At 39.1% G+C, this 26,992-nt stretch overlaps 1 protein-coding gene across 1 annotated transcript in view; it reads right to left on the reverse strand.

The window, feature by feature from the left end:
• Window positions 1-71: 71 nt before the first annotated feature.
• ABI3BP (ABI family member 3 binding protein) overlaps window positions 72-26,992 on the reverse strand; it is a 137,403-nt gene continuing 110,482 nt past the window's right edge. The window contains exons 49-58 of the mRNA XM_083855075.1: window positions 26,552-26,662; window positions 23,759-23,842; window positions 22,272-22,340; window positions 21,376-21,588; window positions 19,808-19,919; window positions 9,887-9,966; window positions 8,386-8,415; window positions 7,264-7,425; window positions 3,390-3,503; window positions 72-1,426 (exon numbers count right to left, since the gene is read on the reverse strand). Coding sequence (XP_083711201.1) covers window positions 1,311-1,426; window positions 3,390-3,503; window positions 7,264-7,425; window positions 8,386-8,415; window positions 9,887-9,966; window positions 19,808-19,919; window positions 21,376-21,588; window positions 22,272-22,340; window positions 23,759-23,842; window positions 26,552-26,662 — 1,091 coding nt within the window. The 3' untranslated portion in view covers window positions 72-1,310. The remainder of the gene's footprint in view (window positions 1,427-3,389; window positions 3,504-7,263; window positions 7,426-8,385; window positions 8,416-9,886; window positions 9,967-19,807; window positions 19,920-21,375; window positions 21,589-22,271; window positions 22,341-23,758; window positions 23,843-26,551; window positions 26,663-26,992) is intronic.

Here is a 26,992-nt window from a genome sequence, read left to right on the forward strand (position 1 = left end):
TTTCTTCTGAATAACAGCATTTACCACAGAAACTAGCCCTTGTTTTCATGTAAAACACTTGAAAAAACCACTTGATTAAAAAATATTTTATTAGGAGTACAGTGTACCTGCAATGTACTTTATAAGGTATTTTCTATAAATGACTACTATATAGATCTGGGTGTTCCTGTTCATATTTCTTCAATACATTAGTAAAGTAATGAATAACACCTTTAAAAAAACCTACATCTCTTTATTTAGTTCATAAATGTTCAAGCAGTACAACAAGTAGCTTTGGGAGAGGTTTTTAATCAAAATAACTGTAAAGCAGTTTTAAAGTTCAGTTATCAGTATTTCCCCTTTGTCCCCAATGAAAAAATGTTTTAAACCAGAATTTTTAAATAAAATAAACCTGACCATGCTGTCATAACTAGTTTATTATTTTTCCTCTTTCATTTGTCTTTCCAGATGTACAGTACATACGTTTGGCTTTTGAACCAGTAAGTGTCAGGCTCTGAAAACTACATTTTCCTGAAAAACCCCAGCCATGGAGGCCAGCTTTGTTTTTTCATTCCATCTACATATGTACCTGTCCACTTCAATTAGGGAACACCAGTCCTCCCTGCCAGCCACTGCCAGGCTCACGGGCAGCAGCTCTGACTCCATAGTGACAGGCTGAACGTGGCTTTGGCTGGGGCTGAAACATTTGAAAACAAACATGGAAGAAAACCCCACTGAACTTGATCATTTAAAGCTGCACATACAGCAACCTACCTTGGCATTTTGGCAGGAGCATAAACTGTTTGTACGTGTAAGGAGAAAGTGCTTCAAGTTTACTGGCTGCAGGATATTAGAAATTATAGGATCTTTTCTATAATTTATGACTGGGAGATGTTACAGATGGGTTAGGATGGGTAGCTTATGGCACTTGCATTACAGGACCAGTGAATATTTAAAAACTAGCGCACATCGCATTCCATGACCAACTCTGGCATATCTGTGCCTTAAACATTTATTACAACATCGTGATAAATAATATACACACTGTATCTTTTAAAATACCATATAAACCATACCTCAAGAATAGGGAGCCAGCTTCCCTATACATTATCCTACAACATGTCCCTAGCCTGTGTTTCTTTTTTTACTCTAAAAAACAACTTTGTAACACTGGGTAACTACAGTAAGCAGCCTACACTATTACACAATTAACGCGGTATTGGCATTAGACTGGTGTGAGCCTGGTGCTCAGCCAACGCCGAGGTCCAGGCGCGCCGTGAGCGTTGCCTTCCTGCCACAGGCACGGGCATTGCACCCCCTTCACCTGGCACCTACCACTTGCCAGGGATCGACGTGCCGCACTCGTACCAGCGCACGTAGTTAATCTGAGTCTCCCCGCCGATCTTCCCAAACTTGACGGGCTCCTGACGAACTGCCCTGAAAAACCCTGCAACAGAGAAGGGAGTTTTGTTGGCACAAAGCGCTCAGGACAGTACCGTGCTTTGGTTCCCTGAGAGGTCTGCAACTAACAGAATGGCTAAAGTAGTCACCAAGCTGTAAACCCGCCTGTCAAAAGCAGAGCTGTTTGCTGCCCCTTCATCCATTAGCACTCTGCAATTTGCCCATCCAACTCAAGGCAAAAGTGCTTGGGGTGGCAGTGCAGAGGTGAAGCCTTCCTCCCCTGGCAATCCAGGACCCTGCCATGGTGGTGCTGGCTGGCTGTGCCCCCTGTGGCCGTGCTGGGCTCTCGGAACAGGAGGCTGCTCTGCTCTGCAAAGTGACAGTGACAAGTAGTCCCCACTGTGCAGCCTTGATGCTGCAGTGAACCTCAGTAAAACCTGGCCACTGGGGAAAGTTCACAGCATCTCCCCATCCTTCAACGAGAAATTATCCTCCTGTTTTCACTCTGTTGCCTTTGACAACACGCTTCTTCTTCAAACAATTAACATTAGGTTACAAATTAAATTGAGGAATTAGGGCTCCATAAGGAATGTATAGTGTGGCTGGAGCAGGCATGTGGACACACACACACAAAATACTGTTCTGCAGCTAAGAGACAGCATCAGCCACGATTTCCTCACAGCACTTCAGGTCAAATACATGTAGTTAATTCAGAAATCAACCTGCTGCAGCCAGAACAACTGGTCTGTTGGTCTGTTTTTTCCTCCATTCAGTTCATTTGCTAGAAATACAAGTTACTGAAAAGGTAAGGTCTTTTGTTTGCTTGTTTTGTTTGTTTTGGCCTAAAAATGAGTGTAGCTCATGAATTCACTCAAATCCAGATTTTTGCTGAAATCAAATTGGTTTTAATTGTCTTTTAAACGGGTAGCAAGGTTGTTAGGTTCTTTTGAATATTCAAATATTTTTAGAAATGTGAATCTGGTACAACTGAAAAGTTTGCTGTCCTGGCAATGCAGATTAGATTCTGACCATCTCTTACGCAAAATACCTTTTCAAATGGGTAGCACTGACTGGGAAAGGAAAAGCAAAAACTTCTTTAGAAGAAACTCACAAAACACAAACACCCTTCAGACCAGTCAATTACTTTGTTTTTTGGAAAAAACCTGTGAAAGACTTAGGAACTTCACGTTCATCTCCCACACCTACCTTGACGTGTTTCTGGACTCGTGTGGGGTGTTTTGTAAATGAAACTCAGGAGGGTTTGGTCCACACGCTGATATTGTACTGAAAAATGTTTTGCTGTTTTCCTCAGTAAAATGTTCCGTGACACTCTCAGCACGTGTGAACGTACCAGTACAGCCCGTGTTCTTACCCCACAAGGAACAGAGCACCTCCCCTGGCAGTGCTGCCAAGCAGCAAGGCAGGGGTTCAGCTGACAGAAGTACAAATTTTTTATGCCTCAGCTTCAGCAATGTGTGAAAAATACCCAGGCAGGTCACAGCTGTGTTTAGCACACCCAGTCCCATGCCACTTAGACCAGACTGGAATTTTGGGCACCCTTTTGCAATCAGTACACACAGAATTACTGCAGCATGAATTATATTTTCCAGCCATAACTTTTCAGTTTCTCATTAGTACCAAACAAGGTATTCAATGCCCAACTGATTATGTACTGTGCTTTAAATCAACCTTGCTAGTTTGAACACTCCACTATTTAATGCCTCTCTGCAAACTCAGATTTGTGGTTGGGTTTAAACGTGTAATACCAACTGTGAATAATTTGTGGGATATTTTAAACAGGAGAGAGGCTGTTTGCTACCTATCAGAACCCAAGTCATAACTCCTAAAAAGTCGTCACTCATTGTCAAAAAATTCTTGACCCTCTTCTGCCTGCAAATCTGGCAGCTCCTTTCATCGCCCACCCCAGCAGTGGGCATTGAATCCACTGGCAGGAAAAAGAAACAAAGGAATTGCCAAGGTTTGCTACAGAGCCAGGTGTTAGGAATTACCATCTTTGACTGGTAGATCTTCTTGCTGTCCTGTCCTTCCATCTAGGAATGAGTCTACAAATTGGCAGTGATCTTCTCCGTGGCCCCTTTGGTCTCCTATGTTATAAAATTTTCCTGAAAGCAAAGAAGCAGCAAAGTTAGTGAAGGCTATTTCTAAAAACCACCAGAGGCAATGGACTGTGCTCTTTCCTCTGTGGGGAAGCCAAGGTGGATGCTATGATTCTTTTCCTCTCAGGACCTGTAGTTGTAATTTGAACATGAGGTGCAGGCTCCAAGTATTCACGGCTAAGGCAAAAGTGCCCCACTCCTGGCCAAAATCTGTGCCTGGACGTAATTTTTCCCTTTTCCACTCTCCTTACATTTCATGCAGTAAGGGAAATTTTGTTACTACCAAGAACATAATCGAAAAGCAAGTTTTGGTAGTGATTTGAATGGAAGGCAGGTCTGGTTCCCTGTCAGGAAGCCCTCAATACCTTCAGAGATGTTTTTATAGACCACCTCCTAACATAGCCAAAACCTGTTTTATACATCACCATATTTTTACAACATGTATGTGCAAGTGATCACCCTTAACATATAGATGACCTCGGATATTAAGTACTTATCCAGAGCGTGGAGTGTGCCCATGTGTTTACTTGCAGGATTGCTTAACAGGACACTTTACTGCAACTGAGTAGAAATCAAGGTCTCAAGTGTCCCATGTAGCATGTGCTGATGTTACAGGCTGTGCTTATCCTGTTAACAGGCACAGTGAAGGAGCTTCGACAGATGTTTTTACTTGATTTGATTTGCAAGACATTAGTAAAAATCAGTTCAGAAGATGAAGGAGAGCATGCTACGTTTTCTTCCCAAACCTGGGATGGAAACCTTTGTAGATAAACTTACCATTCTTTCTAATCTTCTTTCCCAGCACTTAGTTCTCAGTATGTTCAGCCTTTGGTTGAGATGTTGAAAGGAAAGGTGAGAGCACTTAGAAAAAGGCTCAGGATGCAGGTATAAACTAAGCAGAAAGTCCAGTTATTCATTAGATACTGGGTGTCCTGGAGCCTTGAAACTCTGCCACTCTGGCCATTTCAAGAGGTAGTGGGGTGGGTTATAATGCTGCTTCCAAAGAGCAGCCTACCAATAAACTCCAATGTTTTTGTGATCTGAGCGATACTTTGCCAAAATTTCTCACCTCCAGCTGATGGCCTCTGTGCATGTGACTCTTCTCTAGCTTTACAAAATTATTTACTGCTATCTAGCTTTGGTTGCACACATGTTTTTTTTCCATAGGAGAACTGGTCAGAAGGAGTTCCTCTCAGCAATTTTCTGCTCTGAAATTAAGAATATTCAGACTACCCAAAAAAGCCCTTGTGTTTTTTGTTTTTTTTTTCCACAGCTGTTGAAGGTCACACGTAGAATTAATTTTTTTCCTTCTCTCAATAAATACTTATTTTTAGGTGGCCTGCTTTTCTGGAATGCCTACAGTGACTGCTCTGGAGGACTGTTAAATGAGGTCAGCAGTAGATGCTGTTTTATAGAACAGTCCTGGCATGTGTAATGGAGATCAGTTTTTCTCCATTAGAGAGAGAATAATCCAGATATTTTAATGGCTAACACCAGAACAGTAACTTGCAGATACATACATACTCTTCTGGCCCACAGCTTAACTTATGCATAACTCAAACAATTGGTCTTCATAAATTAGCAGCATTTTCAGTGACTATTACATTCTGACTGCCCAATTATTTCCATAATAAAAATCTCCTACACTTAAAACTATTGAGCTAACAAATAACTGTTTTTCTGTTTTGGGGATAGCAATTCTAGCACAAAGTAAATTTTTTCCCCCAATGCTTCCTTGTGGGTGGCCTTTCAATCTTACACACCAACTTTGTTTTATACATTATAAATTCCACAGCAGCAGAAGAATAAATTCACGTTAAAAACCAGCATGCAAAGATTCAGTCATTGCCTGCCTCATACAACAGCGTTTGGACAAGGCACCCAAGTTTGGAGGCAATCACACTGCTTCAGCAGCAAAGCTTTGGATGGTTTTCCAGCGCCCAGTGGAATTGGGAGCAGAGTGCAGCCCGGCGCTGCTGGCACACACACTCCAGCTGGCTGGGGCTTGCAGGGACACTTCCTCTGGCCCCGGGGGCACGGCCAGCCGAGGTGACCATGAAACACATCAGAGCAGAGCTTGGCTTCCAAAGGGAAAACTTCTCACCCGCACACAGAGGCCTCACTCAGCGAACGGGGGAAAAGCGGCTTTCCTTCTACATCAATATTTCACTTCTTTTAAATATTGTGACAACTGGTCAGCACTGGTTTGTAACAATTCAAGTGTAAGAACCAGGCTTAGTGAGTATAATGAATACAGTGTGTCTACCTCATTTTTTTCCAGCGAGGTTAAACCTCCAGCAAGAACAAAAACAATCTAATGAAAATAGGAAAATGGGCTCCTGATATTAAACTTTTCTTCTCAGATTGGAGTAGCTTTCACTGCAGTGTTAATTCACTTGATTTAGGGCTGAAGTCTAGTCCTGCTAGATTAGCACAGCTATTTCCTCTGCTGGCTGGTTTTGGGACACACCATGCCTCATTGCCAGTGCTTGTCATTTGATCACAGCTGGTTAGTACAGCAACAGTTGAATGAATGATACATCTGTTCAAAACATTCTCTATTATTCACACAATTGCTAAGATATTATTTACATACAGAGTATTGTGCTTACTGTTAATGAGGCTTTCCTTGTCTGCTCATCAGAGAATGGTGCTGGATGCAAGGCAGGGAAGCGTAAAATTATAGCAATGTGGGCTGCCCTGCAGCCCCTGCTCTTTTCCTCCCATGTTCCTTCCAAGGAGCCCAAAGCCCTGCTCCTGTGAGGTGCTGAGCTCAGAGATGGGGCAACTTTATGTTATGAAAGTAGATTCTTCCAGCCACAGCTAATTCAATGCCATATATTGAACACACTTGCCTGACTTGCACTCAAAAAGGTATTTCTCAGACATCTTAGTGCTCAGATGCCACGTTAATGCCATCACAGAGCTGTCTGTGATAAGAGACCTCACACAGAAGAGAGCCAGGAGCTTGGGATGCATTATAAGAAGTGAACATATTTCTTAATGTAGCAGATATAGCTTGCACAAGCTTCATGAGACACAAAGATCTCCTATCAACTAACTGAAAAACACTTCTCACAGGCTGTTTTCCCAGCATGTGTCACCTAATTCAAGTCTTAAACACATCACACTCAATTGGCCTTAAAACCAAACAGAACTTGAGACTGTAAGGCCAGGAATTTTCCATTAGTAATAAAATGTAATATGAGGAAAACAAAAAGGTGGGGGGGAAAAATCATAAGCAAAAATGAGGAATGTGGAAACAAAACAAAAAATGTCAAAGCAGGTGAGTAAAACCCGTTGACTAGAGTTGAAGACATTAATTTATAAGACTCGCAGTAATGGAATAACCAGACGTTGACTGAAAGGGATGGGAATGACAGGTGTAATCCTGGTCTAAAATGAGGTCTTGATCTCTAATTACTAAGTATTCCAAGCTACCCTTTAGATACCAATTTGGCTGTTTTACAATATATGCTACTCACTCTGATCTTTATCAGTTTTCTGTATGATCCCCAGTATATGAAGGGGTATTTAAAATCAGATAATCACCACAGAGAGTTTCCTCTGTAGTTTGAAAGTTCAGTATCAAACATATCAATTACTGAGCACAAGCAGATTACTGCATATGATTAATCTGTGGACTAAATTAAACAAATCTGATGACACGTCAGCAGAGCTCATCTTGTTAAACCTCTTATTTCGGGAACCATAGTATCTTTTAGGGATATATAATGGGGACAGCACTGATTTGAATGTTTCTTACCTGTAAGTGAATCACTGAGGTATATCTTGTATCTCAAAGAATTGCACAGCTGCACACCTACAAACTTCTTATACCAAGTCCTCTTTACATATTGTTTGCCTTTGCATTCTGAATATGTGTCTGAATTGAATGGGATTTCAGTCCAGATAGCATCTTTTCCCACTGTAGAAGAGGAAGAGAGAGAGGCTCAAGTATGATGCTGCATACAAAGTTACACACAACAAATACGTTTGAATAACTAGAATTAGAAACCTTGATGAAGTAGAATGTACCATGGCACCTGCATTTTGAACATGAGAAACGTTTCAGGGAAGAAACAAAATATGTAGATACAGTTGGTGCTGTGAACTCCTCCTGCAGCCCCCTGGTGCAGGTTTGGAATAGGTTCATTCTAGGACCTTGTTAGGGGGACAATGTTTGTATTGGAGAAACTCTCATTTACCAAGTGTGTGATACAGTCACCATTCTTCAAGCCAAGAAAATCAACTTGTAACAAAAGTGATCTAACAAAAATACATGTAAAAATGAAGTGCCATTAATTATGTGGAGAAAAACGGTGCCACAGTGTTTTTAAGAGTGAAAATGATGTCCATTACAAATACAAAAAGCAGCCCTATTTGCTTGAATGATGTCAACTTTTCTTCAAAAGTTCAAGGACAGCAAGAGTCTTGTAAGAGGCCTAAAGCAGAGTTAGATCAAGCCTTCTGAAGCAGAAAATTTTCCTAAAACACAAAGACAGATAAACAGAATCCTCCAAGTTGTGCTCTGTTAACTCACTCAAAAAATGTGGAGTAGCTTATTCGTTTTGCAGAGCTTTCTTTGCTTTAATGACAAGGTTGAGAAAATATGAGGCTGTCCTTGGCTCATTTGTGGACATTGGTGTGAAGCCATCCCAGCTGCCATGGGAGCTCCACATCATGTTGATTGCCTTATGCTCAGGTAAGCAGGGAACCACACATGAATTCCTTAGCAGGGGCACGGGTGGAAGGAGTGAAATTGTGTGTGAATGCTGTTTGATTCTGTAACTCATCCAGCTGGTGCAGCAGAGCCACCTTCCTCGTAAAATTCTGCTATCTCATTTCTGAAAATACTGCTGATCAGATTTATATATAAAACACTTACTTGAAATTGGCTCACTCACTCTTGGGTCCGCTGGGGGAAGAAAACAAACATTCAGTCAGACACTGTAAAATGAACGTTCCCAATAATTCGATGGAAAAGCATTGGTAAGTGATTTTTTACAGCTGATGTAAGCTGTAATTTGTGAAACAGAAAGAGTTTTGGAAGCAAAGTCAACTTTTGTATTAAATTAAATTAGAAGAAATATATTTCTTATGTGAAACTCCAGTATCAATGAACTTTTAATAATTTTACTTATGGGACAACACCAGCCAATCAGAGTTCTAGTAAAAACAAGAGTTTAAACCTATAACCAGCAAAACCCAATTGTACTGCATCTTACTAAAATTTCAATTTCAAAACCTAAATAATAAAAATGGGATGTCTGTAATACTTGCCACAAAAAACTTGGCTTTGAAAGCCCAAATGTGAGAAATGAATGTGTGCAATTAAGAAAAAACAAAACTGGATGCTTAATTTGTCCAAACTAAATAGGAGACAGAACATAAGCCTTGTCATTCATGAAAACTGCACTTGGCGCAAACATTTTTTTCACTTTTAACAATCTAGGATTACAAAGAGTGTATTCAGGGTTTTTAAATATGTGTGGCATAGTCTGCACTCCTCCTTGAGTAATACTTTGCTCAGCCAAAACTCTCATCCATCAGTGACAGCACTAGTTGAGGACTACTAAATTATTACACCTGGCTCAAAACACAGATTGAGAAAGACCTCTTAAAAAGGCTAAATCCATTTTGTGTTTTATGTGGTCTCTCAGTACTACCAAGCAATAAACACTTCTGCACAAAAGATGGTACCTTGCTTGCCTAAAGTCAACAAGTCAGCTGCAGTAACCTTGAGGGGAGCAAGAATAGGGAAAGCAAAAGCACTCTGATTTTCCCCTCTGAGTCAGAGAGAACTTGACTTGAGAACCAACCAATGGCCAAAACAGGCTTGTATACACCTGTTTAACAGTTTCACTGGAGAGTAAACAGGATGGAAGGGGACCTACTGGGACACTGACTTTTCACAACAGCTCTTTCTCAATCCTTATTTCAGCCAAACAACATCACTGTTTAGAGCAGCCTTATTGACCAGGTAGCAAAAGCACCTATGAACACACCAGCCCAAAAAAACCTCCTAATGTTCCCCATCCAAAAGTTGCTAATGAGTTGGATGGATGCAAAAAGGTCAGGAATATAAATCTCAAATGACTGAGCCCTCTCTAAGGATGAAGTCATTCTTTTCGCAATGAAAACCAAACAAACCCTCTGTGTTCCTGTTGTTTTTTCTCTTGCAGTCTGTCCATCTTTCATCCTCACTCAACACAGTTCTGATACCAGGCTGACTTTCCAGGCATGGTGGTAAAAAGCCAATCAGGAGACAGTAAAGAGCAAGACTGAATGCACAAAATGAAGAGAGAGAGCCTTTCGTGCATCCCACAAACATGGGTACTAAAGCTGCAGGAATGATGGAAGTTCTGCTGATCTTTGGAAGTTCTTACCTGATTCAGTACTGAACGACACAACATTGCTACTTGGGCCTTCACCAAGGGGGTTCCTAGGTTTCACATGGAATTCATAACTGGGGAATAAAATAGAAGAGATGAAAATTTTGCAAACTAAGCATTCTTGAATATTCTGGAGCAAGCAAGCAGCACACACATTGGTGCTACTCCCCTCCTGGAGAAGAACAAAACCCCCCAGTTTATTGCCACAAAACCACTGAGACATTTTTGGTCCTAACTGCGTAAGACCTGAACTGAACACAAAATTAACTGGTCCTTTTGATAATTCTTTGCACATGTAATATTAATATTTGATTTAATTCACGACTGACTTGTCTGTCTTGTCTCACACTGCAGTTTCAGTTCTGGCAAAGGGAGCAAGTTCAGATGAGGTCTGAAGTAACATAATAAGCAGACACTGAGTAAAGGACATTGCTATTTATTTGTACTTTTTGCTTTCTTAAGAACACAAACCTCCAATTCAATGCCTGTCAGGCCCACCAACAGTGACAGACAGGACCAGTAGCAAAACACAGGACAAGTCTTCCAGGACAGGAGCTCAGCCAAGGCAAAGGTCCAATTGCTTGAATATATGTTAAATAGTAAGTATATTAAGCAATGACAAGACACTGTGCAGAGTCTCTTTTGAATGTGTTTTTACTGATGTAGCACAACACCAGCCTGTGCTGCAGTTATCTCATGATCCCTTTTCATCACCATGTTGGGAACCAAACGCAGCACTGTGAAAACAGAACACGACTAAAGAAAAAAAATCCAAACAAGCCTCCTCCTCTTAAGCTTCCCCCACCTCCCAGTGCTCAATTAACAGCGGAAGTGCCATGTGCAGAGGGACATCTCCCATGCTCTGAGCACAACCATGAGCATGACCCATCCTCTCTCACAGCATAGACCATCTCTTCATCAGTGACAGGGAGCCACAGCATACAAGTCACAGGGACTGTAGGCCTGGAAATGGGCCCCAAATTAGAGGCACTTTTGATCTTAACACAGAAAAAAAGAGGAGTCCCAGAAGAGGGCAACTAAATATTCAGCTCTTGACTTGAGCAGGATCATTTACCAATGATAACTTTGGTAGCCCTTGACTAACACAGCACCGTAACGTATTACTGGAATCGCTTCCAAACAGCAATTTTCTAAAGAAAGAAAACCCCCCATCCCACACTCTGCACAGTTGGAAATTTGTAAACTCCATTTGCAATTCCCCAGAAGAATAATTCAATCCAAACTTTGGATTACCTCTCATTCCTCCTTGGCTCCTGCAAAACCTGAGCTAATTAACCTCAGTGGAGTATTCATGCAGTACCAAGAAACTGCTTTCCATCCACTGTACTTCTAAAACAATATTTAACTTTAAAATTGCTTACTTCTGCAATTGCCTTTATTTCTAGGTTTTCTTTTCTTTTTGAGGGAAATATTTATGCAGAACTGGTATGCTGAACAGATGCATTGTGGAAAATCAGGGATATTACTAAGAGAAACAGCTTGTTTTGAGCTGAAAAGAATCTATTTGGAGAAATCTTGACATTTATTTAAACACTCTGAAAGAGCATTTGGAACGACCCATATTACCCCATGGTAGGAGGGAGATATCAAATAATCAGTTTAAAAAATTTATAAATCTTCATTATCAACTTCAAATTGCTTAAACAAAGACATGCTTTTAAAAATAGGACCTGAGTAGTTAGTATTCACATTGGCCATGTGGTGCAGTAACTTTTTTGGTCAAGAAGTATTCTTATCTGGCAGGAAAGGTCATAATACAGAGAACTGTAGAAAGCAGTCGGAGATTCTTTCTGAAGAATCACTGCAGCATAAACAAAGACTTCCTAATATGTTGGGGGTCTTAAAGTAATAGCTAGATCATACATTGTTAAAAATGTAGAAATTAATCCACACCTAGTGATAAAAGACTGCAAAGAAGTTTTCCTGCTTCCTTCACAGGAGGAACACCTTATCTAAAGCTATTATTGGAATTGTGATCGTCCAGGTGGAATGTTCTATTGATTTATGGGCAGTTTATGGTTTGATCTCATGGGTGATAATAATCCGTTTTTGTCCCTTTGTATGTACTTTGCTGATTTTTGAACAAATATATTGTTCTTAATAGCTGATATGCCCTACTTTGGGCTGCATTAGGCAACATTCTTCTTAGGAATTAGTCCTGCTCCTAAAAATCTTTAGTCTATGAACTTGGACTCATCAATTCTCTAATTCCAAAAAGACAAAAACAAGAACTGAAGGTTATTTTCCAAGCACTGTTTTTCAAATTGTGGTTTAGAGATCACTAGGTTCTCTGCAAGAGACCAAACCACAGCTTGGAAAACTAGGGCAAAATTTAAATAAAGAACTAAATTCTACAGATAGAGATTTCAGCTTATGTAAACATATAAAGAAAATTGGAGGAAAGGAAAATAGTAAAGAAATGTCCAAAGTTTAACTCAGCCAATAAGGGAAGCCTCATATTAATATTGTTAAAAGGAAATTTTAGAAACTAAAATACATGCAATTCTACAGTTCTCTGGTATGTGCTTTTACAAGCATCACAGGCTCCTTTCCTTGCCAGTTTCAATCCTAAAACAATACCAGTGGCTTCCACAGTACAAAAAAAACCAAACAACCACTTTTGGAGATTAAGAGAATTAGCTAGTTGACAGAACATTGAAAAGGAGAGAAAGGAAACCTCGGAGTGAGATCACAACATGACAGTTTACTGTAATTTTAAAGTTATGCTGTGGCTGTTTCAATAGAAGACAATCTAAAGTCTGCCTTTTTGTGTGTCAGGTGAAAGATCTGAAAAATATAAATAAAATGGTGAAAAAAGGGTACCATCTACACTGTTATGCACTCCTATAGAAACCACAAGGAAGGGGAAAAATGCTTAGAGTTTCAAGAAGAATGTATGGCAAAATTAATAAAGGGGAATTGAAAAGCTATAGAATGGTTATCCCATGTCTGCTGCTTAGTTAGTCTTACCTAACAGGAAACTGGAGTCTATATTCCATGTTTATATGGAATAATATACCAAATATATATATGCCTGCCTAATATACCAAACCCTCTACTATCCTGTGTAAGCTGTAATGTAATGCATCACACCTTTAACATCTATAAGATTGCTATCCTACAAACTTTTGGAGACCAGGCCTTCCAAATCCTCCCAAACTGTGTAAGACAGTAAAAGTCCTTGTGTAGATTGAACAGACTTGACTTACAGTAATTACTACTTGGAGTGTATTTTTCCACCGCAGGAAATCGCTATACCACATGGAACTCTGGCAAATACAGCTGCTCCTGCATTTTTCAAGTCATGCAAAAAGGAGAAGCTTGAAGATTGCAGAACTGAAAATAGGTGAAGAGAGATTTTCACCATAATGGGAGAACTGGAGCAGCTGAGTACAGTCCTGGGACTTCAGGTCTGTTGCTGGGGAGATGCTGGTGTTGGATGGCAGCTGTGCTGGGCTCTGTGCACAGAGCTCCTCTGTCTCTGCAGACAGTGTGACCAGGAAAGAAAGAGAAAGAGAGAGCAAGAAAGTGAGAGAGAAAGAGAGAGAAAGAGAGAGAAAGAGAGAGAAAGAGAGAGAAAGAGAGAGAAAGAGAGAGAAAGAGAGAGAAAGAGAGAGAAAGAGAGAGAAAGAGAGAGAAAGAGAGAGAAAGAGAGAGAAAGAGAGAGAAAGAGAGAGAAAGAGAGAGAGAGAGAACGAACTGCTGCACTTGTTTGAGTAATCTTTCTCCTAGCAAAGTTGGAAGGAGGGCTAAGAGAAATGGGAAATGCTTATTCATGAACCCTGATATCAACAGCAATTCAGTACAATACCTGTTAATTTTTTAATGAAAGAAATGGAAACCTCCAGCATTTTTCTGCCACTTTCTGAATTTTGCTGCATTGAAGTTTTTTTTGTAGTTCCTATCTCTTGATCTTTGCTGTTAAAAAGAGCTAAACTCTATGAATTGATAGAGGTTTTCTTGGGTTTTTCCTTGTATGTGATTAGAACTTTTGGGTGCTAACTACAATACAAAACAATATTAGATAAAGGGGATAACAGCCTTGGGACACAATCTAACCCAAAAATCCAACATAAACTACTCAAAACATTTTCAAAAAGGAGAAATCACCAACACAATTAATGGGGAAGCAGATCAGTACCTAATGGGCAATTATACAAAACTGTGAAATGCAAGCATCACAGGCTTTTTGTTTCTTATTAATGCTCTTTTTCTACACCAGTAGGCTGGTGGGACACATCCTCCAATGGCTACTCAAAACTTCCCCAGATCTATTTGGAATAAGCCTTAATATTTTTCTTTACTACCTTCCAATTCCTGCCATCACAAACATGCATGAGGACAGTTTTCAGGAGTCTTCAGGCTCTTTTTTGAAAGCTTGTATAGAAATTTGGGCTGTAAAACTTCCTGGACATTATGGTGTGTGCTATGGGCTTCACTGCCTTTAAACAAACCACCAGAATGAAAGAGAAAATGTACACTGACTAAAAAAGAAAAGGTTCCAAGATAGGGCAGGGATACAGAAATAAGAACTACATATTTTGGCAGAGAAACCAGCAGAAATAACAAAAAATCTCATTGGAAAAAAAACCCAAACAACATCTGTATTTAATATTTTAGGCTAGGAAAGTCCATGAAAAAACTACAGGTCAGTGAAACCATTTCTTTTCCAAGGAGAATATGCAGAGGAACACCATTATTACTACACAAGAGATGGAACTGACAGACAACAAAAACCACAGTAAGCCCATTTCTCTGTCAGGCCTTTCCATGTTTATTGCAGACAAGCAGCTCAAGGAGAAAAACCTGAAAATTGTGAATAATAACCTTATCTTGACTCACATATGGGAGATCTTGCTTGACTATTAACACAGGCGAAATTATTGCAATGCTTTCTTATGAAGTGATGTTTTAATGTAAAACAAGGAAAGAGCAGAGTCCTGGATATGCCACTGGGAGTCCCAATGTGAGCAGCCTATTAAGGAAACTCAGAAACAGGAGACCTGTATGAAAACTTAGATGGAATAGTGCAGGTCTCATTCCTCAAATGGCTGCTTGGAAGTTAGACTGTAGCTACTTTGACCAAAAAGATCAGTGTTGCAGTCTGACTCTTTTCCAAGTGGAATAAATGCTGTATATCTCACTATAAGAATCACAGAGTTTCCACGTGGAGGATGAAAAATTGTTAGTCCATACTAGAGCATTTGTTTCTCTCATTTTTCTTTGCTAAGAAAGAAATGACATTTGCATTAACACACTAAATCACCTCAGCCTGCATTAAAGAAACTCGAGGAAATCAACAAGACCAGAAACTGCTCCTAAAGTGTCCAACCTTACAATAATATGTGTTGTAAGACACTTATGAAAGTGACCTGGTCCAGGCCCCCCAGACAGGGCTGACTTAGCTGCTTTGAGCTCAGAGTTCAAGTACAGTAATGACAGACATTCTTTGAACAGCAGAGTAAAAACTGAGTAACTCACTACTCTGTTTGGACTAACCAGGAGAAAGAAGAATAAATGAAATTTGCTTGTTACAATCTTTTCACTAACAGATGAATAAAGATGGCAAAAACTGCAGAAATTTTGTTGTATGCTTTAGTGTGATACTGAACAGGGGGCTGAGTGAAATGTGACCTGGACCTACTCCAAATAGGAAATAACCTAAAGGGTAACTACAGTAGTCTAAAAGCTAACTACAGTACAAAGTCATAATCTACGCTGTGTATATGTGAATATTAGATCACATAAGCACATCTATAAGAGAAATGTTTAAGCAGAAGACACGAATGAAACAAGATGTTTTCTCTGGACACCAGTTATATCCAATTAACTATCTGTATAAGGAAGATGTAGATCGTTATCTAGCCCACACAGCATAACAACACTACATGCTTTGAGATATTTCAGGTAGAGGTTACAGTCAAGCAAATCTGATGAAATTAAACAGAATTCTAGACTGAAACCAAACAGCAGCTTACTGCCAGCAAGAGTACCAATTTCTAGAACTCCGACCAACCAAATAATGGATATTAAGATTTGAACTTTCCAGGTTATTTAAACTATCAGAAATCTTCTACGGTTTGAAATCTTGCAATCACCATATTTGACAATTCTCTAGGTGAAAAAGAGGATAAAATATTTGTCCTATAAAGAAAAATCCTTTAAATTAATATGTAGTTGTCAACTGTGAGGCATGCCTTACTTTGGGAAAGTGGCATGGATTTTTGTCATGTCTTTCCTTGGGCAAAAAACATACAAATCTCAACAGGCCAATGAAATCACATTGTACAGGAGCCTCTAAAATATTTTTTTTAAGGAAAAACCCCAAACAATCAGTTGCATTAGAAAGCAGCTGACTGTGCCCCACATTTATTTAAAGGGTCTATGTCCTCGCAGTCAGAAGTTTTTCAAATCTCTGTTTTACTTTCATCTCGGGGTATCAGACTTGCAGTCAAGTCACCAGGAACACATAAAGCTGGTATATTTAAGACAGAAAGGCAACAAACTTCCATAATGCGTACAACTTGATTTGTTTAAAAGTAACCTTCACAAGTTGTGGTATGCCATGGAAGTCCATTTTCATTTCCATCTCCACATTATCATGGTATGAGTCTGCTAAAGCCAAATACTTGATAACTGTACTCCAAGTTGAAACTCTTTTTTCAACCAGTGCATTTTTTCTGGATCTAGTCACTTCTCAGACAGCTAAAAGGACGCACAGAATACTACACAATAATCCTTATCCCATTTAACTTCTGTGTTTGTACTTACTGACAGCTGCAGTTCCACATGCAACTTTCGATGAGCGACTGTAATTGTTGCCTCCCTAACACTGTCCAGATCTCTGAAATATTTAAAGTCTGGCCATTAGCTCCTAATCTTTAAAAGTTGCCTTGTGCAAAGGCCAGCTCAAAGGAAAAGGGTCTGCCTTGCTGCAGAGCTTCCCAGAGGTGTAGCAGCATGACCTATTTGAAGAATGCAAAAGTGTAAAGCAAACAAACAGCATGAGCTGGCACCCAGGATTTCCCTGCTGCTTGTTCTGCCCCCTTCACACTGAAAAGTTGTTTGTCTTGCTTCCCTCCTGCTGGCTGTGGGCAATTAACCCTTTAGCTTCTGGGCCAGGCACTACCATATCCTACCTGAAGTACCTCAATGGGACACTAGACCTTGGCCAAGGTGACTGCAGATCATCTCTGCCAGGTACAGCTCCTCAAGAGAGCACATCTGCACAACTGCAGGCTTGAACTGGCTGCTACAGGGCTTTTCTGGTTTAACTTACCCATGAGGGCTGAGGTAACAGATTCACAAACATTTTTATGCCTTTTTGGGATTTCTTTGTTTAGGTCTGTCTGCTTTAGATCTGTCCTGGACTGCCTTTAGCTCTGAATGCACTGGACCTTCAGAGCAGCATAGTGGGTTCACACAAGCCTCACTGAGGGCTTCAGGAAAGCTGGAAAAAACAGGGTCACTAATTCAGCTTGTCAAGTTTCTCCAAAGTGTTCCCAGCCCAAAAGATTCTTCCCCATTAATCTACCTTCTGCTGCTGAGCATCTCTCTTTCCATATATTGCTGGTACTTTTGCAAATGCTGTTTATTGTGGGAGGGATTTCTATTTCTCTTCCAAGTTTCTTTTCCAGCGCTACCTCTTCTACACCTCTTCCCTTTAAGGCTAGTTATGGAAAAATTTCGTTCCCAGTCTTAATGTATTACTTGATGAATTTTTAGACATCTCAGGGAATCTGTAATGAATATTGAGCTGTGTTTAACTGCTGCTCTTCCTCCCATTTGCAGTCAGTTTTATCCACAAGTCCATTTCCTTCATCTAATGAGCAGCTCCTGATAGACAGGAGACTTTTATTATGGACATGTGATGTTTCTTGGCAGAACAGATACTGTCTACATGATGCCAGCTGTCTTAACCACTTTCTTCTTTTCCCTCAAGGTACTGTGCCAGCAAGCAAGGATTTAAGTGGTAACAGTAACTTCTTGTGCTTCTGCCAAAGCTCTCAAGGTGTCCTCAAAATTAGGAAACACACATTTTGCTTGGAATGGGAGTTGTATTGAGCAGAGCCGCTCTGAGGACTTCACATCCTTAAATCTGGTGAGACTTGAGAGAGATGCACAACTGCGATTTATATCAAAGATTTTCAATTTTGGGCAATGGCTCTCTGGATCCAGAAAGGCTTTCACTGTCTTTCATTTTTGAGGCTGGGGTTGATGAATGGTAGCTGCTCCCTCCTCAGGAAAAGTTCTCTCTTTATGTCTTAAGTTAGCCCCCACCAGTCACTCCTGATTTCCTATCTAGCTCCTTGTAAAAAAACGCACACTTCAAAAGAAGCTCTACTCCATGGAGTTTGGTTTGTTCTTGCCTACCAAAACCTGAAAGTCTTCTCACAGGTTTGACAGAATCGTTGCTAATTAAAGTTAAAAACCATCTTATCTACTTCTGCATAGCTCCTGCCTTTATTATGACCTTTCCAGTGGTTCTAGCTGGATCTGCCTGTCTCCATTGTGCTTCCTTTCTGAGCAAACAGCAGTGTAAAAAGCTTTTCTCTTATGATCATGTGGACACTGCTCTCAGCAGAAAGGGATTTTCTTTTCTTCAATGTTCTTCTACACTTAACCAAATCACATTCCATCTCTGCCACCATATGAGACATGAAGAGTTGGAATGGGGAATGAAAGAGAATCTGCTTAACAACACAGAGCTCTTTTCAAAGACCCAACTGTATTATTTCAAAACAGAACTGAAATGAAAACACAAACAGCACAACCTGACAACTTTAGTAGCACCTACTCCCCTTCTTAGTCACTAACTCCAGAAATACATTGTGTTTCCATCTCTTATAAACCTTTTTGGCTGATCAAGAAAAACAGTGCTTGGTGCCCAAGCTATGTATTTCTAACATATCCTAATTGCCTTTTAACAAGACAGAACAACATAGTTCATGGTACACCCTCTCACAAGCCAAATTCCTTCAGGAAATAACACAGGCATTCCTGAAGTGAAACACAGCAATTCTAGCCCCTCTTGTGAGCCCATCTTTTGAAATCTGTGAAATAAACTCTTTCAGGGTATCATAATTTTCCCACACATTTTGTTTTTCAAATTCTCTTCCCTTGCCCTCCACTTTGTGCAATAGGTTTTCATTCCTTCTCCTAGGAGTTGCTGGTAACAACAGAAGTTGAACCAGCACCTCAGATTACACGACACATTCCCTAAAAATAAACATTCAACATGGGCTCTATGCAGAATTTTGTGCTGTGTTCCAATTCATGGATGATAATAATAGAAAAGGGTGGTTTATCTAAAACACAAAAATCCATTCACCAAAGCCAAATGGACGGTCTCACAGGAAAAACCCCAAGTGTCACTCATTAACTTTCATGACACAATTAGTAAACAATGTAACAAAAGACAAGGGGTTTTCTTCTCTGCTCTGGATTTCACCATAAAAAGAAGAAAACTTTTTAATGAGATTTGATATTTAAAGATAGATCATGCTTATTTGAACTAGTTGCATGAGAGGCACAGCATCAACTGGGATTCACTTACTCATTTTTAATTTGCCAGCTCTTTTAAGACACTGAAAGAAAACAATATATTCAGGACAAATGTGGTTTTCCTCTCCACGGCAATTTTCTTACTTTCGACAGATAGTCTTTCTGATACAACAGGTCACTTCTGCAGATTGTCCAGACCACAAATACTCTTGGAAATTTCCTAAAAAATCCTCATGTTTTATCTGTTGGCTTACAAGAAAGCTAAACCAAACCATACAATTTTTTTTCTATCAAAGCAGGAGTAAAACCAATCAGGTCTTATTTCCACAGATATTTCCATTTAACATGGCAGACAGCTGATTAACTTAGAAAATTATATTATTTAACTACCTTGTGTCTGGTTTTAGGTTTTCCACAGTAGAATGGGTTTGATTTGTAGTGATAATTGATTTCTCCTTTTCACCATCACTTCCTCCATTTTCAGTTGACACAACCTCATACTCTGGAAAATTACAGTACAGAAAAATTAGATCAAGTAACATCTCTTATTTGAGCTTCTTAAATACAACCAGATAATGAATGAATATGCAATTTTACAGGAATTCAACCTTTCTGCCTTTTGCCAGCCTGAAGTAAATTCATGATTTTGACTTTTTAATTCATTCAAGATGGAAAATAAAATGCAGGAAATGAATGAGCATGCAAATATATGCATGCATTGACAGGCAGACACCAAGAACTACTGGGTCCATCCAGTGCCTGCTTGTTACTCAGTGCACAGGGCAACAAACTGCCCTACATTTCTGTGGCAACACCAAGGACCAAAGCATGAGCAAAATGGTCTTGGTTCCTGACTCTTGCAATTTTTATGAAAACAAGGAGGTGAGTGTGATCACTGTTTTGGTTGTTATTTGTCAGACCTTTTCATTATGTTTTGGGTTTGGGCATACCCAATGAAACCCTTTGTACACAGTTAAAGTCAAGCAAAGTAACCATTCAAAAACCAAAATGATGCAACAAACAATGTTTTCTCTACTCACCTTTCTATCTGAAACAGTGCATTTATTTTAAAAAAGAGATGTGATGCGTAAATAAGATGATTGGAAAAACATGCATAAACTACAAAAATAGAAAGAGATGACAGCAAACTTGGTTGCAGCCTGTCTAAACAAGTAATGTAATACTAGTGCCAATATGAAGCAATCTCTGTTTTCAGAAAACAGGATTCAATGTCTTCTCTTGAATTCAGAATTGATTTTGATGAGTCATTAACTAAGTTGTTAGCTAACTTCAATGTTCAATTTTTGTCAGCCAGTGTTGAGATACAGACGATGATGGAAGAATTAAGAATGGCCATCTTGCTTGTTTACCTGTGTGCTGAGTCATGCATTGCTCATAGGCATTTATTCTCAGTATAAACCCTTTCCTTTAGAAATTAAAAAATCCCGAGATTCTTTTAACAGAGAGGGATTGTTGACCCTCTTGCAGTGAGTACTGCAAGTATTATGCTGGCAAAGTTCTACTGACTTACTAGATGGATGTAAGATTTGATTGCGTCTGGCCCATAGTCAAACAGCATCCTCAGGTCAAGAAAGATGCCTACATCATGTGTGTGCACCTATAGATACTGCTGTATTGCTGGAACTTGACTAGATCTTATCAGGTCCTGTACAGAGAGGAGCCAGAAAATTGGAGAAGATATGGCGCAATACTTCTTAAGTATCTTTTTGTGCTGTCACTGACACCAATGATCCTTGTTGTGTAAATCTTGCTATAATCTAGTAGCTTTTTTTTATCCACACTGGAGCTGACAGTAGCACACTCACACACAAAAAAACACTGTGCTCCTTTAATCCCTGGGGATTAAAGTACTTTTAAATGGCAAAAAACTACTGTGAAGTTAAATTAAAAGGGAAATACTGTATTATCCCACAATAGAAGAGAGAAATCAAACTAACCAGTAACAGTGTCATTGTCTGGTTTTTCCCAGTCCAAGATGACAAAGGATGGACAGCCCTCTACAGTCACCACTGTGAGGTTGGTTGGAGGATTTTGTGGAGGACGAGTGGGTTCTTCCTTGCTGCCAACTTCTTCTTGGGGAAAATGTTCAAGAGAGCTTGTGATGGAGCAAGGCACATCATCATCTTTCTTCATGTACTTGACATGGGGGGCTAAGAACAACAGGAAAGAGCTGCAACTCATCAGAGTGCTTTTACAAAATGGCAGTGCCATTTCACCTGGTGCACAACAGCCATTCCAGGACACCAAGCAAAAGTCTGCACAAGTGAAACACAAAGCTTCCAGAATAAACCCCATATATTCAATATTAAGCTGCTTGTTCTTATTTTTGTTTGATTGTTTTGGATTTTTTTTATGGTTTTGGTTTTTTTGTTTGTTTTTAAAATTTTGCTTATTTCTACTTGACCCAGAATCTGCACTGCCTTCACCCCCTTCCCACTGGCACCACTGATGAAATTACATTCTGAAGGCATTAGCAGGTGATACACACTGTTTGAAAGAATTAAAATCTGTCACAAAATAGAAAAAAATCAACTTCATTTCTTCTATAGTAAAATGAGACTATAATTCTACTTGCAGCTTTTGATAGGTATGCTAATACAAAGACGTCACATACACCTTGTTCCACCAGAAGGATCTTTAGTCCAGAAAGTAAAAGTAATATTCAGTCAAGAAAATGTTGGTTTGTACTACAGCTCTTTCATCTGCCACTAAAGTGACAGAGAACCAAATAAAATTTTGGCCTTTGAATAACCAGATAAGATAATTTGATGCAAGATAGCTCAGAATTCATATGCTCCCTGAAATAAAAATACCATAGCTATGAATATCCTACCTTGGTACCTTGGTTTTCCTGAAGAATCTGTTTCTGATGTAGGACTTGAGCTGAAGACAGTTGCATCAACTGTAGAAAGCACAGTTATAATTTGCAATAAATACAAGGTTTCAGTGTTAGAACTGCAGCATTTCACAGTTTCTTTGGCATTTTAAATCATATAAAAATAGATAAATGGTAGACATTTACTGCCAGATCTGTCTCTTCATTTTAGGTACTCCATTTTTTCTGTGATGCTGTGTAAACCCTGGACTTACCTGCTAATACAGACAGCCACAATCAAAATGATAGATTTCATGACTGCTGCTGGATTCAGCTCATGTAATATATGTAAAATATTTTTTAGACCGTTGTCCTGGGTTTGCTTTAATAGAATTTTTTGTAAGGAAGAAAAAGGCCAGCCATGGAAAAAGGATATTTTGCACTGTGCTGACTGTTTAGCTTGGAGCTTTTTCGATGTTCCTGGGATATATAGAACAATTACACTGGCACAGTAACTTCTCTAAAAATAACAAGGAAATAAAATATACTGTCTTCAGAGAGTAAAACTTCCACAAAATTTGAAGGAAATTGAAAGCAAATACACTGGTGAAGAGAAATGTGCTAAAGCAGCCAGCATTCATGATACAATGTTGTATTAATTAGCCACTACATTGAACGTGATGCAAATACAGCAATGGACCTCAACAGATAAAACAACAGTACCTTTCCAACAAGCATTTATAAATAAATCTAGCATCCAGCTTGCTTTAGTGAGCACTGAGGGTCACAGTGAGTCCATGATCATTGTAAGGAGACAAGAATTTAAGTATTACTATAGATCAGGAAAATTAGAAGCAGCATCATGACAATATACCAAGAACTGTACATTTGGGCTCAAAAATTCTAAGCATATTCTCCTCCAAACCCACTACTGTATGTCATATTGAAAAGATCCAGCTCTAAATTTGTAATCAACTCCCTGTGTTATATAGGGCAAATTACCCACTGACCACTACGCTTTCACTACTACAATTTTTTTTATTTAAATGGTGGCAGTTTGATCAAATATAGGAGGATATCACATCTGTGATAAGCACTATCAGTCACTGACAAATAATATTTTGAATTTATGTCCTGGGAAAATCAAAATGTCCAGGAAAAGAAGGGCCTTATCTACTCTTTGCACAACTTTAAATGGTGACTGAATAGTATTGAAAGTCTACTAAGCATGTATGGGTTTTAGGTAGATGGAAGCCCTGTCATGTTCTCAATTACCAAGGTGTGTAAGAGAAGGGAACTAGATCTCAGTCAAACCAGAAAAGTCACAAAGTGGCATAAAAGAAAACAGAATCACCCCAGACTTATGTTAAATATACAATGCATCAATAAAGTTAAGGGAAGGGAAGCAAAAGAAAAATGGAAACCATAATGTCAATTGAAAAAAAAAAAAAAAAAAAAGGAAAAAAGAAAAAAGAAGAAACCAGAACTGTTTGTAATATGCTCACCATAATACTCTGGAGTTGCAAAAGCTGTTGGTGTCTTATATAATGTTCCTGTCCTCACAGGTGGTGTTGGTCCAGCAGGCTTAGCTACAGTGACAGATGGAGGGACTTGTAGCAACAAGACATTCAGCATTTCAAGGAGTCAAACAGCTTTCTGATTTTATAAGAGAACTCAGTTTTGTGACAACTGCTTCATGCAACAAGTATTTTCATTTAAATCACAGTAATCCCTCAGCTGGATTTAGGAAAGTTTTGAACTGTGCTAGTTGTGACCTAATCCTGAAACCCAGTAAGAAAATTCTTTGCTGCTTTGAGGTTGTCTTGGAGGACTTTAATCAGCTAGAATACAACCTGGTTTAATTGCACAGAACCATCCTGCACAGACTGGTAAAAGGATGCAAAATGACCAGCACTGACATTGCTGTTCCTTAAAGAAAGGGTACATTTCTTCCTGAGTTGCAAGACGCAATAGCTGAAGTCAGCAACTGAAACTTGGACTCTTCCCTCAAATATAGGTGAGATTAATTTCTGCTCTCGATACACCACATACATTAGCAAGGGTGGTGCTGGAACATTTATAGTGATAAACACCAAGTCCTTAACCGTGGTCTGCATTTAGAGTTTAACCACAGAACAGTACTGGAGCTTCCACTAAATGAAATTAAGATACATTTCAAATAAAAGCAAAGAAAATGCAGCCAAGTCCAGCATTTTCAACACTTATAGTGCTTTATCGCTCAAGAAGAAAAGTTTTCTTTCTGAACTCATTTCTGTAGTAGGTTCCAAAAGTCTGGACAGAAACTGACTGATAGAGGCAATATTATCACCTATCATTAAACAGCTACTTTAAAAAAAGTGTTTTAGATTATGTGACATTGCTTTTATTCCTCTTGCTGTTACCACCTAATAAAGAAAACAGGTTTCTAAGAGGCAAACAATCCATGGTAAAGGTCTTGATTTCTTGCATAACAGCTGTAAAAGATAAGAATTAAATTCATAAAGCATGCAGATACTCCCAGATAACCATGACATGACAGTGACATCTCAACCCTGAAGAGTCAAGAACTATATAATGTAGTTACCTCCCCATCATATATGATACAGTACATGGCAGCTGAAGGTAGAACTCTGGTGGGCCAATTTTAAGACAACAAAAATCCCTACTTCCCACTAATTGTCTTAATAAAGTGGAAATCTGAAAGATTCTCACTAGAGTTCAGTTTCACAAAGTTTCTGGAATTCTCATTTCCATTTTTTTTCCCCTATTCAGGAGACTTTTAATGTCTGCATAGAAACCTTTCCATAATATCCACTGGATGAGTTAGAAAGATGTGAGTAAGGAAATAATCAGAGTGTTAATGAGAAAGAGGACAGAATTCTGACAGGGAAAATCCAAGAAGAACATTGAGGCAAATTTTTCCTGTTAGTACAGTGGAACTGTCTCTCCAGGGAACCAGAAGAAACAAAATTATAATGTTTAAAACTAAGCTGGATAAAACGCTAGGAAACACAGAAGAAAGAAAATCTACTGTCTCCACAAGGAAGAACCAGATCATTTAACCAACTTATTCCATCTTGAAAGCCTAGGAAGGTATGGTTAATGTTGACTACCACATAACCTGGCCTCCACTGTAAGGAAAAAGGTTGAAATTTCAAAACACTGGTAAATTAATTAGACACTTAGTGGAGGAAATTTGTATAGACCCCAATACAAGCAAAATAAATATATCAGGTTTAGGACTGATGATGTCTTCTGTTTTCCTGGAACTATTGCTAAAGGAACACCACCCATCAACAACAAGTACAGACACAGTATTTCAGTCTTGACTCTGCTGAGGAATAAATATATAGGTTGTCTCATCCAGCTTGGAGATTCTTGCTAACTCATCTGCCACACAAAATACTGAAGTATTATTTAGATCTTTAGTACCTTAGTAGCACACAAAGTCCAAAATTAAATAAACAAAAAACAAACCCCAATAGGAAATCCAGTAGAGCTGTATATTCACCTATAGCTGTATATTCTTATATAAAAAGACATTTATATTTCCAAGGAACTACAGAGATCAATATGAAGAGGAAAGAAGCTGTCATGATGTTAAGCTGAAGGAGATGATAGTTTCTGACTACATGGAATAATATTAGCCTAAGGATTCTTACATAGAATCCACTGACAAAACATCCATGTGGATACTGAATACTCACTTTAAGATAAACTTAAAATAAAGTAGGAGAGGTGAAAGTTTCTATGTACTCTTAAATCAATTGAGAAGCCAGAATATTTTACTAAAGCTAAACTCTGCACACAAAACAACTCAGCTTTCTCTACCTCCCAGTGCAGTTAGTTGCCTGGGTGGCTATTAGCTCATTTTTTGCAGCAGTTAATGGATGTACCATATATATGTGAGGAATTCTGTAACAAATAACCATTTAGGACTATACATTGAAGCACAATAGCCAACATCTCCCATCCAACATGCACATTAAATAGCAAAAAATTATATTAGTAGACATGAAATATTCTTAAGGTTGATATTCCTAAAGGATGACTTGGAGTGTGCTATTTTGCATTCAGCTCCCATACTAGGCATGATTCCCTACTAGGTTAGGGGAAAAAAAAAAAGAAACAGGGATTTTTTTAAAGAAGACAAAAGACAAGGCCTGTGTGTTCCAAAAAAACTAGTTTCTATAGATACCACAGATCAAAGAAATCTCTGCTATAGAATTCTCCTATACCCTCCTAGCCAGCATTATCTCACACACAATGAAATATTTATGCTGAAAAGGCTGAAATACCTGGGCTCCCTGGTTTACCAGTCACGGTGTTGGGAGGCAGAGGTTTTCTTCTCATTTGTGTAGGTCGGGCAGGAGGTACAGGAAGGCGCTGAGGGCCAGGTGATGGAGTCACTGAATGACATTACAAGACAGCACTATTAATTATTTAACCTCAAAGTCCATAAATCAGAAATGCACTAGAAGTTACATTCTGACTTCTCAAGCAATGTTTCATGTCTGATTTAATATCAAAAGTGGAGACGTGAGATTAAGAGCTGATCTGAGTTGTATTTTCAGCCTTAAATTCTCTGAGAACTGTGTGCCACGAAGTTTTAAACAATGTTCAATGTTTACACTGAAAAAATGTATCTCCTTTGAGATTTTGTACAAATGTTTCAGTGATTCACTGTGTAGTTACTCATTTTTATCAACAGCAATTTTTTGGCTTGCAAATGGATACAT

This window comes from Zosterops lateralis (assembly GCF_965231275.1).
Source record: "Zosterops lateralis genome assembly, chromosome: 2".
NCBI lineage: Eukaryota > Metazoa > Chordata > Aves > Passeriformes > Zosteropidae > Zosterops > Zosterops lateralis.